The 13,120-nt window shown below is 42.4% G+C and overlaps 1 protein-coding gene across 11 annotated transcripts in view; it reads right to left on the minus strand.

The window, feature by feature from the left end:
• Positions 1-13,120, minus strand: part of AAK1 (AP2 associated kinase 1) — a 173,285-nt gene that overhangs the window by 50,603 nt on the left and 109,562 nt on the right. For all 11 annotated transcript variants that reach the window (XM_070480581.1, XM_070480568.1, XM_070480575.1 and 8 more), the window contains exons 9-12: positions 12,807-12,910; positions 11,076-11,155; positions 6,402-6,556; positions 4,676-4,962 (exon numbers count right to left, since the gene is read on the minus strand). In XM_070480581.1, coding sequence (XP_070336682.1) covers positions 4,676-4,962; positions 6,402-6,556; positions 11,076-11,155; positions 12,807-12,910 — 626 coding nt within the window. The remainder of the gene's footprint in view (positions 1-4,675; positions 4,963-6,401; positions 6,557-11,075; positions 11,156-12,806; positions 12,911-13,120) is intronic.

Here is a 13,120-nt window from a genome sequence, read left to right on the forward strand (position 1 = left end):
AGCCTGTTTCAGAGCCATACTCCACAAAGGATGAAAATGCCTCAATAACAGCTAAGACCAGCACTGAAGGCAAAGGCAAGGGTAGGCAGGCGTCTTTTGGCTTGGCCGGAAAACTCATGAGGGGAACTGCAGGGCATTGCGCTTAAACACAGCACCACCTTATGCTGCCAGGCTCCGGCCACTGCACTACCTGCCTCCTGCACTGAAGACTGGCTTCCGAGGGGTGTCTGTGCCTGGCCTGAGGGTATCCATCTGACTTACACCTTGTGACTTCACATGCTGCCGTGTAACAGAAGCTAACAAATGAACTCCCACTCACAGAAGTTATCCCTCTTACAAAGGGATTTTGAAATAGCCAGGATTAAAATTCTTCCCTACATGAACTGGACGAAGCAATGATGACACTGAAGAGAATAACCTAAATGTCAGCCCAGCTAGTAAGTCCTCTCAAGCCTTTCTGAAAATTATTTCCCAATAGCTCTCTTCATTAAACTTCCTCCTTTAAACATTCAGAACACTCAGTATACTGTACTACGTAATGATATTTTGTCTCATACTGGTAGCATGGTTTCAAGTTATACTCTTTTGTAAACTTCCAAAGGATAGGAATGCTTCTCTACTCCCCACTGCTAAGGACTGTGTGTCAGACACAAAAACACAGCTTAAAAAATGGCCTACTGATGCACAAAAATCAGGATCTTATTTTTGATATCCCTATTGCTAGTTATAAAATTAACTGGGAAGACACTATTTGTCTACTGGGGCGAAGTTAAAGAGTTAGCAAAAAAGGCAGATGTCAATAAATAGCTGTTTACTTACAACAGCAAAATGCTAGAAACAACCAAATGTCTGTCAACAGGGAGTGACTGGATAAACTATGCTAGATTGCCTTAGGAACACTCTCAAGTTGTAAAGAGAAATGACAGATACCTCTCTATGGGGGATGGAAGGAAGAGAATACTGTAGATTGAAACTATGCAAATGTTTTAAATTCTCACAAAACAAAATTAAACCAAAATTACAAAGCAACAACTAAAAGCAAAACAAAGCAAACAAACTTGTATATCACATTAATAGCCAAACTTCTAGAAACTAAAACAGTTAAGAAATATTAAATAGTTTTCAGTTACCATATTGGTATTATCTTGAAAATATAAATCAATTAAGAATTATGTTAATGTTGTTAGGAATCAAGATTTCCAGATGAGACAAATACAAATATAAAATCCAAGAAGTTAAAAATCCTGTAATTACAAATCTGCTTTAGAAATATAAATTTGAATTCATGATATACATTTTATTAAGAAAAAAACCAAATACATGCCCTAACTGTTCATGGAAAAGGTCTAAAAATAATAACCAACCTATTAGCAAATGGATATCCCTAGCAAGGGAAATAGCAGGGGAAAAAGTGGAAGCAGTGACAGATTTTATTTTCTTGGGCTCCAAAATCAATGCAGATGGTGACTGCAGCCATGAAATTAAAAGACGTTTGTTCCTTGGAAGAAAAGCTATGACAAACCTAGACAGTGTATTAAAAAGCAGAGACCCTTTGCCGACAAAGATCTATACAGTGAAACCTATGGTCTTTCCTGCAGTCATGTATGGATGAGAGAGTTGGACCATAAAGAAAGTTGAGTGCTGAAGAACTGATGCTTTGAAACTGTGGTGCTGGAGAAGATTCCTGGGAGTCCTTTGAACTGCAAGGAGATCAAACCAGTCAATCCTAAAGGAAATCAACCCTGAATATTCATTGGAGGGACTGATGCTAAGGCTGAAGCTCCAATATTTTGGCCACCTTATGTGAAAAGTTGACTCACTGGAAAAGACCCTGATGCTGGGAAAGATTGAAGGCAAAAGGAGAAGGGCATGACAGAGGAGAAGATGGTTAGATAGCATCAGTGACTCAATGGACATGAGTTTGAGCAAATTCTGGGAGACAGTGAAGAACAGGGAAGTCTGGCATGCTGCAGTCCATGGAGTTGCAAAGACCAGACATGACTTAGTGACTGAACAACAACAATAAAGCCCTAGAAGCAAGACTGTGGTCTCAAAATACCATTTCCATGAAAGGGAAACAGCTCTTTAGAGAAATGGCTGACTCCAAATCAAGGGCAGAATGATCTTGGAACAGCCTGTTACATCAAATAACAAAGGCACATTAAAGCTTACTGGAGTCAGAGCCAAAGGACCCAGGAGCCAATTTGAAGAGACTTTCACTGGCCAAACTTGGGACAGTTAGAACAATTTTTTTAATAGTAATATACAGAAACATATCAAATATATTGGGTTGGCCAAATAGTTCATTTGGGTTTTCCTGTAGTATCCTACAGAAAAATATGAATGAACTTTTTGGCCAACCCAATATTAAGATGCATGAATTCATAGTGATACTAAGAGCAAAACAAAATCTTCATTGTTCACCTTTGGATGGTACTAGGAACAAACTCATTATTCTGAAAACTGGTAAACACAGGGAAAGAGTCATACATTTTTTTCTGCCCTTTCTGTACAAACAGTACCTCAGGATAATCAAATACTTGATGAAAAAGTTCTTTACAGAAAAATTCCATCTCCTAAATGAAGACAAAATGCTAGAGTACTGAGAGGGTAACAGGCAGGAAGGCCAGGGGTCTCCAAAAGGAGGAAAGAGGCTGCAGGTGCCAGACATTTTTATCTCTCTTAAGCGGCAGGAAGAAACAAACCAGCAATATGTCTTTCCTTCTCTATACAAATTTAAAAGGAGGTTTCTCTTAAAATGCTGTGTTGCCATGACACCTGGTCTCACCTGAAGCTAACTACTCTCAAACCTTGAGTTAACCAATACATTTCTTTTTCATATGGAAATGTTGTCTTAAGCTATGTTAATGAACCCCAGACTCTATCTTCAAGTTGGTTCTGCCAAATGGCCTAACTTACTTACTCAGGTATTGTTCCCCTAATCTATGTAAACGAAACTATTTGTTGGTATTCTGCCCTTCTACAAGATTCAAGTCAATCGTTTTATGGCAAGGGATGAATTATCTGGTGCCATTCTAAATTTTATGACATTCCTTTCTTTTCATTAACAGACTGTGAGTGACTGTATAACATACAGCTAAAGACTAGGAGGGGGGTACTCTTTTGCCCCCTTCTGATGCCTATGTCAGAAGCTTTCTCTATCTCCTTTATACTTTAATACAACTTTATTACACAAAAGCTCTAAGCAATCAAGCCTCGTCTCTGGCCCCAAATTGAATTCGTTTCCTCTGGAGGCCAAGAATCCCGCGTCTAATCATTCAGCAACAACCTTTCAGTATCAGCACATTATAACCTCTAATGAATTAAGGGACTTAGGAAACAAACTGAAGATGAATATTAAGTGATTGGATTAGACAAGACAACACCAAATACACTGATTGATCTTAATATTAATAAAATAGAGGACAACCAAACTTTATCTGCAGTTTTGCTTTCCACAGTTTCAGGTACCCATGGTGATCAGTGATATGAAAATATTAAATGGAAAATTCCAGAAATAAGCAATCCATAAGTTTTAAATTGCATGCTGTTCTGGGCAGCGTGATGAAACCTTGCACCATCCCTTGCACCTGCCTGGGATCTCCAACCATTGACATCATCTGCTCCCGACACCCAACCATCAACATGGCTCCATGATCCAGGATCCCCGGGAAGCATATGATCCTCCTTCTGACCCATGGTTAGAAGATCAATAGTATCCTAAAGTTATGTCACAAAGTCCATGTCATTCACCTTACCTCAGCTCATCAAGTAGGCAATTTACATTGCAAGAATATTTTGAGAGAGACTACATTCACATACTTTTTATTACAGTATATTATAATTGCTATATTTTATTATTAGCTACTATGTTAATCTCTTATTGTGCCTAATTTATAAATTAAATGTTGTCACAGGTATGTATGTATAGGAAAAAACATATTATATATCAGGCTGGTACTAGCTATGGTTTTAAGCATTCACTGCAGGTCTTAGAACGTATCCCCCACAGATAAAGTGAGACTACTCTATGTCTCCTGATGTGATGTAACCAGAAGAACAAAGAACTATCATCCTGAAGCAAATATTGAGAGGCCTCAAGAAATTACCAGTTTACACAGGGGGTGGTGGGACATATTAAACAGCACCATGGGGATGCTATCGACCAAATTCAGGATGTGGGAAATTACACAGGACAAATGACCCAGGTTCTTAAAAAAAAAGAAAGTGGCAAAGGAGGAAAAATAAGAGGAGAAAGGCACCTATAGATAAAAGGGGACATAAAGATATATCATTAAAAAACGTGAAAAAATATACAAACCAATTTAAATTAAGACACAGGAAGAATTAAACACTACTGGATGATAAGAAATAGCTGGTTTTTTGTTTCCGTTTGAGAATGGTGTCCCGTCAGGAAAAAAGAACCAAGAGAGTGTCCTGAAAAACCAGCGCTCTTGCTGAGCCTCCTCAGTGAGGTGCAGAATCCCCACGGCCTGAGAAGAGGGGGAGAGGCGCGAGTCGTGCAGTGAGGGCTCCGCTGAACCAGGCTTCGGTGTCTACCTGTGTGTGACAGTGGTGTGCCGTGGCTCTGTCTTCCCGGGGCTTCTCAAGGAAGACCCCTGCACCTAGTGGGCCTCGTCGCAGATCAAAGTGCGGGTCGGATTCACCACCTTACCTGTGGAGCCTGGGCCTGCTGCTGCGGCTGCTGGTAGAACGTGCCCGCTGGCTGCTGCGCCGGCGGCGCTGTCTGCGGAGGCTGCTGCTTGAGGAAGAGCTGCTGCTGGTGCTGGGGCGTGGCCTGGGCCTGGGCGGGCAGAGCCGGGGCCGGCGCGGAAGGCGGCTGCTGTGAGGTGGGCGGAGCCTGAGGCTGCTTGGGCTGAGACTGCGGTAGGGGTTGGCTGGGTGGGGGCTGGGTTTTTGGTTGAGGAACACTGGCTAAAAGACCAGGCTGATTGCTGGATACTGCAAAGAGAATAAACTCCATATAAGGGCTCAAAACTCCTCGAAACTCTTGCCAAAGCAATAAAGAGGGGGTGATCCGTGGACAGATAATCCCAAGACCCACGGGCTCCTCACTGTTCTTGCACCTGGAAGTCTCTTTCTTCTTCTGGCCAAACCACGTGTCTTAAACTTTTCAAAACACGGTTCATTAACAGGGTTCAAGACCTGTCTCCAGAAAGTCCTCCCTATTCGCTGTCCCATTTAATCACTCTTTTAGTCAGCACCCCGAAAATCTACATATCCAACTGGCCTTTGATGCTACCGTACATAAACAATCTTTGTCAGCCTGCTGCAGGACAAAAGCATTCTTTGCTGGTTTACATGCATGTATCACAACCCCAGTCTGGATGTCTGATTATTAGTAAATGCCCACCAAATTCATCAAAAGCAGCTTCCTGAAGAGTGATGGCTGAGTTCAGTTACTTATAATTTGGATCAAACGTCTTCACAAAAATAAACTCAGTCAGCTCATTAGAAACAGAATGTCAAAACATGAAGAGGTGAGAGATACCTCAGGAGACATAGCATTAAAGAAATCATTTGTCTGTGTCAAAAAAATTTTTTTTTTAAAATATGAAGTACATGAAGTAGAGAGGTAGGTATGGGATGAATGGACCATGGGCTTCCCAAGTGGTGCTAGTAGTAAAGAACCCACCTGCCAATGCAGGAGATGTAAGATGGCTCAATCCCACAAAATAAGGGCCAAGACTAGAAAAAGTAGAGACAACAGGCTTCAGTGGCCTTGGAGATCCACTGCAGAACTCAGTGAGAGCCTTCCCTTTGGCTGGTCACTTAATGTACAATTTCAATGGCAGCTCACCTCCTGTTCCTCAAGGAAAACCTTTATTCCTTTTCTTTAAAAAAAAAAAAAAAATTTTCTTTTTTGATGTGAACTATTTTTAAAGTCTTTATTGAATTTGTTATAATATTATTACTGTTTTATGTTTTGGATTTTTGGCTGCAAGGCATACGAATCTTAGCTCCCAGGCCAAGAATCAAACCGGCACTCCCTACATTGGAAGGTGAAGTCTTAACCAGTGGACCACCAGGAAAGTCCCAAAGTGAAAAGTGTTAGTTGATCAGTCGTGTCCAACTCTTTGCGATCCCATGGACTATAGCCCTCCGGGGTCCTCTGTCCATTGAATTCTTCAGGCATGAATACTGGAGTGGGTAGCCATTCCCTTCTCCAGGGGATTTTCCCAACTCAGGGATCAAACCCAGGTCTCCCATTTTGCAGGCAGATTCTTTACAGTCTAAGCCACCACGGAAGTCCCAAGGAAAACCATTATTCTTTATGTGCCTCTAGATTTCATTCCAGGAAAAACCAGGTTTCCCAAGACTTCTCTACTGTCCAGGATAACAAAGAGGTGTACCACGTTTCAAACAATCTTGTTACTGACCTGGGGCCTGAGGTGGGGGCTGAACCGTGGCCCTCTTCCGAGGGGTCAGGGCTGGCTGGATGGGGAGGATTCCTGGGTTGGGCTGAGTCTGCCCAGCTTTAGGCCTCTGGCGAGGTGCAATTGACGTCTCGGTAGTGGGAATGGGATCTGTCAGTCTAGAAAAAAAAGGGGGGGGGGATTCTTGTTAAAGTATGGGGAAATGGAGAAGGGGTAGATGGCGTATATAATGGATAAGCTTTCATCTCCACATTTACCGAAACCACCCAGATTCACTTAATTGACATTTCCCAAAGGATATTTCACAGGATGTTATGGGTTACTATGTGTTATGGAAAAAAAAAAAAGTGGGCAAATAAGTTTTAACATATTGATCGAGCAGATTTCTGACTAGCAGAACATTTATGTGTGAATGTGCATAGAAAACCTCAAAGAGACCATTATATAGAATGCAGTGTTTCTCCAACTTTTTTGATCTTGGGACCATCTTGCCTAATAGTTAACCAGAAGTTCCTAGAATATACTTTGTGATGATGCAAAAGGGGGTTCAAAGCAGGTGGTTTTCAGATGCAGAGGGACTCAAAATTGATTAGCACTAGCTGTCAAAATGGTCTCTCAACAATAAAAAGCATCAACTGAGTTAATCCAATAAGGCAACTAGAAGGAACAAATAAGTAACTCAAGATAAAGGGTGTGGGGAGTCTGACAGGAACTCTACTTCTTTCAATACACATACTGTTTTTTTTTTTTTTTTTCAGAGTAATAACAATTTTTAGCTGGGCATAGGGTCACCCAGAGTAAAAATCTCATTGCCCAGTCTCACATGTAATCAGGTATGGCCATGCATCTAAGTTCTGTTTATATCCCTAATGGGATACAAACAGATTGTTATGGAGAACTTTCTGGAAACTTTAAGAAACTCCATGCATTCTCTTTGTCTCTGTTCTTCTTTGGTTATTCCCTGATCCTACTGCTTGGAAGAGGGATGGCCACAACTGCCATATCAGTCCACGAGAACATGGCAACAACCACAAGGATGGTAGAGTGATGAGCTTAAAGCAGCCTGGGTACCCAAGGGCTTTGTCGAACAGAACTCTGTACCAGCCCTGGACTACTTGCCTCCAGATGTTGCTTACTTGAGAGAGAGAGAGAGAGAGAAAAACGAAAAATCTACCTTATATAAGTCACTGTCATTTGTACTTTCCGGAACTCACTGCCAAACCTAATCCAAATAAGTAGAGTGTGGTCAGCTTGCTCTCTGAAATAGTGCTGCAGCCCAGGTGGTAGCTTCCCCTTATTCTGAGCAGTGCAGGCAGCTGGCTGCTACCTAACTCAGGTCACAGCAACTGTTCTTTAAAAATACACTTCTGGGAATACATGTAAATCCATGGCTAATTCATTTCAATGTATAACAAAAACTACTGTAATGATGTAAAGTAATTAGCCTCCAACTAATAAAAATAAAAATTATAAAAAAAAAAAATACACTTCTGGGAGTTATAGCTGAGATGAAGGCCAAAATGAACAAGCTTCGTTGAGTATTTCCAAAATATGTCTGGCATAGCCTCCATAAAATTCAAAATAGGAAGCCAGGCAGCTGCTTCTTCCGCATGACATACCTCCAAGACAGGGCCATTCTGGACCCTGAGGCTTTTCACTAGCTTCCTGCTCTCGTGCCGGGGGTAGAACTGGTAATACAAAAGCTACCACACTGGGGGAAGCTATAATCTGCGGAAGGAATCAGGGAGGAAAACGGGATAGATGTTGGGAAAGAGGAGAAAGGGGTATGAAAGATCAAGTCCTGGGTGAGGGAGGTAAGCAGGCTTCTGTAGAAAACCAAATGCCAAGAACTTCTGTACTGGTCTTCTAAGGGCAATACTTTGAGAATCAATGGAATCTGTTGTCAGAGAAAACTCGACTTGAACTCTCATGCTTGTGCACAGCCGCCAACTCTTTGCAACCCGCCAGGCTCCTCTGACAACAGGATTTTTTTTTTCCATGCAAGAATGCTGGAGAAGGTTGCTACCTCCTTCTCCAGGGGATCTTCCTGACTCAGGGATCAAACCTGTATCTCCGAGCTCCCCACTATCTAACTGTGATAACAGGCTTGGCATTGAACCTCTTAGCCTGGGGTCCCTTATGTATACAGTGGGGGGTATGTGTGTGTGCTGTTACTTCAGTTGTGCCGGACTCTTTGAGACCCTATGGACTGAAGCTTGCCAGGTCCCTCTCTCCATGGGATACTCCAGGCAAAAATACTGGGCTGCCATTTCCTCCTCCAGGCATACAGTAGAGACAATAATATCTACATTATGAGGCAGATGTGAACATCAAACGTATAAACAACTGTAAAACCATTCCAGAAACTGAAGAGTGCTCAAAATGTCAGTTTGTATGGACCTCAATATGTTGTAAGAAGATAAAGTGTTGAAGACAGGAGATCTGGCTCTACACTGCCCTGTGTGATCCTGGGCACACCACCGCGTGTGCAGAGGAGAGTAAGGATGCTGGAGCTGTGGGTCTTTCACTAACCACATACTGACTGACGACCTGGGCACCTGACATACAAGTCTCACTTTCCATATCTTCACTTGTAAAGTGAGAACAGCAACAACCTCACAGATTTAAGGGCAGAAGGTCACTTGATGTATGTAAAGTACCCAGTACGGTATCTGGTGTATATGATGCCTCCATGAATAGGGGCTACTTTAAAAATAAAGTCTGAAAGAAATCCCACCTCTCAGCACTAGGGACTGAATATGATCATGGAAATGAAATCACAGCAAATTATATCTTGGGCAATTTAGACCCAAATCTCTTGGCTGTAAGATCTGCATATTCTTTCAGCACTACTGGGGTCATACAAACTAATAGTTTGGGCATCATGGAGTTTATAAAAGTTTGACAGTCACAGGTGGATTCGATGTTCATGTCTACCTCAAGATGTAGGTATTATGTTCTCCATTTTACACAAGAGAGTACCAGTCAAACGTCAGCGGGTGATAGAATTCTTACAAATGTATATGCTTTAGTGGGAAAGGATCTCTGTAGCCTCTGTACATACCATACCTGAGTCGAGTACAAGATTACCGTAAGACCAAAATCAGCCCCAAAAGCAACTCCCAGAAGTGAGCACGGCAGACTCACTAAGATATAAACAGACTGCAAACTAACATCATGGAAGCAGTTAGCTAAGTTTGTTAAAAACCAGTCTTATTATTTAACAACCACATATGAAATAACCCCAGGCATTTTATAAATGTTTTTTTATAAACATAAAGAATGTATAAAAAAAGAATTTTTTAAAACACAGAAGTTTAAAACATACTATTCTCTTAAAATTCACGCATCTCCACTTAGGGTGCTTTGTTTGTTTTTGTATCATTTTATTTATTTCTGGCGGTACTGGGTCTTCGTTGCTGCTTGGGCTTTCTCTAGTTGCGGCGAGCGAGGGCTACTCTTCATAGTGGAGCGAAGGCTTCTCATTGCACTGGCTTCTCTTGTTGTGGTTCATGGGCTCTAGGGCATGTGGGCTTTGGTAGTTGAGGCTCGTGGGCCCAAGAGCACAGGCTCAGTAGTTGTGGGTGCATGGGCTTAGTTGCTCCAAGGCATGTGGAATCTTCCTAGACCAGGGATCGAACCCGTGTCTCCTGCAGATTCTTTACCACTGAGCCACCAGGGAAGTCCCAATAGGGTGCTTTGTTGATACTGTTTGTGCTAAGGTGCCTTGCCATGGGAGTGTGGTAGGAAAGTGGGATATAAACATTTTCCCAGACCACCACGAGAACCTGCCGTTTGGAAGGCATGGCAGCCATGAGGATGCGCCTTGCAGACCTTCGACTACCAGGGTGTAAAAGACCAAGTACCACAGCTGAAAGCCACTAGTGCTCCTGAAATCCACTGCACTGTGTGCTCTGAGGCCATGCTTCCCAGAGGCTGCTCTCAGCCTTCACATCCTAGCCACAAGGTTATTAAGGCAGGCCCATTCCTACAGGACAGGATTCCCCGACGACGCACCTTCCTTACGTTGTGAGGCAGGCAGTCCAGGTCACTTCGAACCAATCTTCAACTCCCCATCTCTGGGTCACTCCCTCACTGCTGGGAGGCTCTCTGATGGCGCTCCCAGCGTCCTCGGCACCCTCCCTATTTTCTCTCACAGGGGCATTTCCCCAATAAAATCTTAGCTTCTTGACTCTTCTCTTGGCAGGCTTCTTAGAATATGGATTAGTTAAGATCCACAGGCTTTTCGCTCTTCACAACTCAAATGCTTTTGACCTGTCTTTGCCCAGTATCGCTGGAGCCACAGAAAGTAAGAATTCCTGGAGATTAAGGTGGTGGACCAGGCTACGCAAAGGCCAGGACAGGAGTTTAGGACAGTCTTGTACTAGCAATGTTTAAGATCTGCTGTTGCCCTGTTCTGAATTCTCTGCACCTATTCCCAAGCAAAGAGAACAGCCACAGGGCTCTCGAATCTCTTTCGGATGTAGATCACTGTATTTTATTGTATTCCAACTGGCAGTCCCAAAGAATAGTTTCTGCCAGCAGGAGACAGAGCTTCCTTTCCCTTTCTGTACAGCCTCTGGCCATGGCAGTGGAAGAATCGTGAAACACGAGGCGCCCTCCCCTACTACTGGAGCAACAAGGAGTAGGATACTTGCTCACTCAGACATTTCTTACCTGGCCTTTGGCTGGGTCTTCTTTGCAGCTGCCTCACTGGCTTTCACTGGTTCAGGGAGCTTTGTAGGAATGGGAGAGTTCTAGAGAATTGAAAGAAAATTTTAAAAGGATATCACAGATTTTTTTTAAAAATTGAGATGTAACTGATATACATTCTATTAGTTTCAGGTATACAATATCATTGATTTGATATCTGCAAATATCGCAAAATGATCACCACAGTCTTTGTCTAGTTAATATCTATCATGTAGTTATACAATTTTTTTTCTGGTGATGAGAACTTTTAAGATTAACTCTCTCGGCAACCTTCAAATGCAATACAGTATTATTAAGTAAGTACAGTCACCATGCTACACATTACATCCGCAGGACTGACTTCTTTTATACCTGGAAGTTTGCCCCTTTTGACTCCCTTCTCTTATTTTGGCCCACTTCCCAAAACTTATTTTTTAAAAACAAGTTACCAATCTGAACGCTTGCAATTCTAATCCACGTTATTTAACATCATGAGTGAGAAAGTGAGACAGCGAAAGACACCACATTGTGTTAGGTTAGTGCCCAGTATCCCTTGCTTTAATCTGAGAAACCTGAACTATGGAAAACCGGTCATGAAAGTAGCCTTTAGGAAGCACCCCCATTTCATTCATGCTTTCAGGTGTGGGGGAGGGTGCTTCTGCTAGGAAATTTCTCCTCATTTCTCTCCCACCTCTCAAACATTCTTCTCCCAAGGGAGAGGGAAGCTTACTTGATTGATAAGACTGGGAGAGAAAAGGGAGTTGGCCTGGCCACCCTCCCCTCCCCCCCTTATGAAAGAACACGTCCCTCAGGAATCAGGGACACTGCTCAATCATGTAGAGCTAATGATAGGGAGGCTCACTGGTCAAGCAACATTCTTTGATTCAGTTTTATTAGTAATGAAGCCAATATGCTGAGCTCCATCTGAATGATTCCCACATCTGATTCCAAATGTGGCAGTGAAGGACAAGTGTTATTTATCAGCACCTTCAAACCCCAGTAGTGACATCAGAAGTTCATCAATGGAGAAACTAGTAAGACAATTTCCAAGCAGAAATTATTTATTACAGTGTCTATTAGTAAAATACTCAAGAAAGCTGGATCATACTATGACATGAAAAATATACCAAGTCTGTCAAAAGCATGCCTGCAAGCACTGTACTCAAAAAACTGAGCGTCAGCTTAGGATGACTAGGAGCAGAAAACCTTCTGAGGGCCGCAAAGTGTGTGGGGAGGGCAGAAGAAAAGGAGTGTAGGTTACAGACCGGTCAGCAACAGAAGCAAAATCAGGAAAGCTCCACTACAATGAAGGAGAAAGGGACAACGGGCTCACGTTGCACCAAGCGCAGGGCAAGTCCAGGGCCTTACCTTTGGGAAGCAGCCTGCCTAACCTCCTCTAGGTAAACACACAGGCCAGTGACTCAGGGAACTGTGACTGCTGACGCGTTAAGGCTGGTCAATCTTCACCCAAAGTGTCCAACTCAATTCCTAGGGTGCTTGGGTGTATGTAGGTGTAATTACCTCAGGTTTATAATTAAATTCTATGGGAAAATTGGATTCTATTTATAGCAACTGCTTCATAGTTAGCTTTGCTTGAATGCCCCTTACTAAAGCAAGAAACACTTACATTCATTTTAAACAGCTGACTAATACCCCAGGAACACTAAAGGACAATTCAATCATGTTTACTTCCCCTAAAAAGTACCTCTCACATACCTGTACATTTGGAATTGGGCATTCTTTCTTGAGTAGTTTAAATGAGAAGTAGGAAACCTGGTAAATATCCGGTCTTTTGTCAGGGTCTGGTTCCAACATATACCCTAAGATAAACATACATGAACTTGTTTAATGATACCCAAAGAGTTATTACAGTGGCTAAGAGGCATAATTTCTCTATTATCAAAATTCTGTTGTTTTAAAATTACTTCTCAGAAAAGTAAGAGAGGGCAATTAGCCCTCTGCCTCCCCTCTCAGAAAGGGAAGCGCTGACTTTCCTAAATTTTAAATATCCGCAAGAAAATAATGCTTTT

Source organism: Odocoileus virginianus, chromosome 2, assembly GCF_023699985.2.
Source record: "Odocoileus virginianus isolate 20LAN1187 ecotype Illinois chromosome 2, Ovbor_1.2, whole genome shotgun sequence".
Lineage (NCBI taxonomy): Eukaryota > Metazoa > Chordata > Mammalia > Artiodactyla > Cervidae > Odocoileus > Odocoileus virginianus.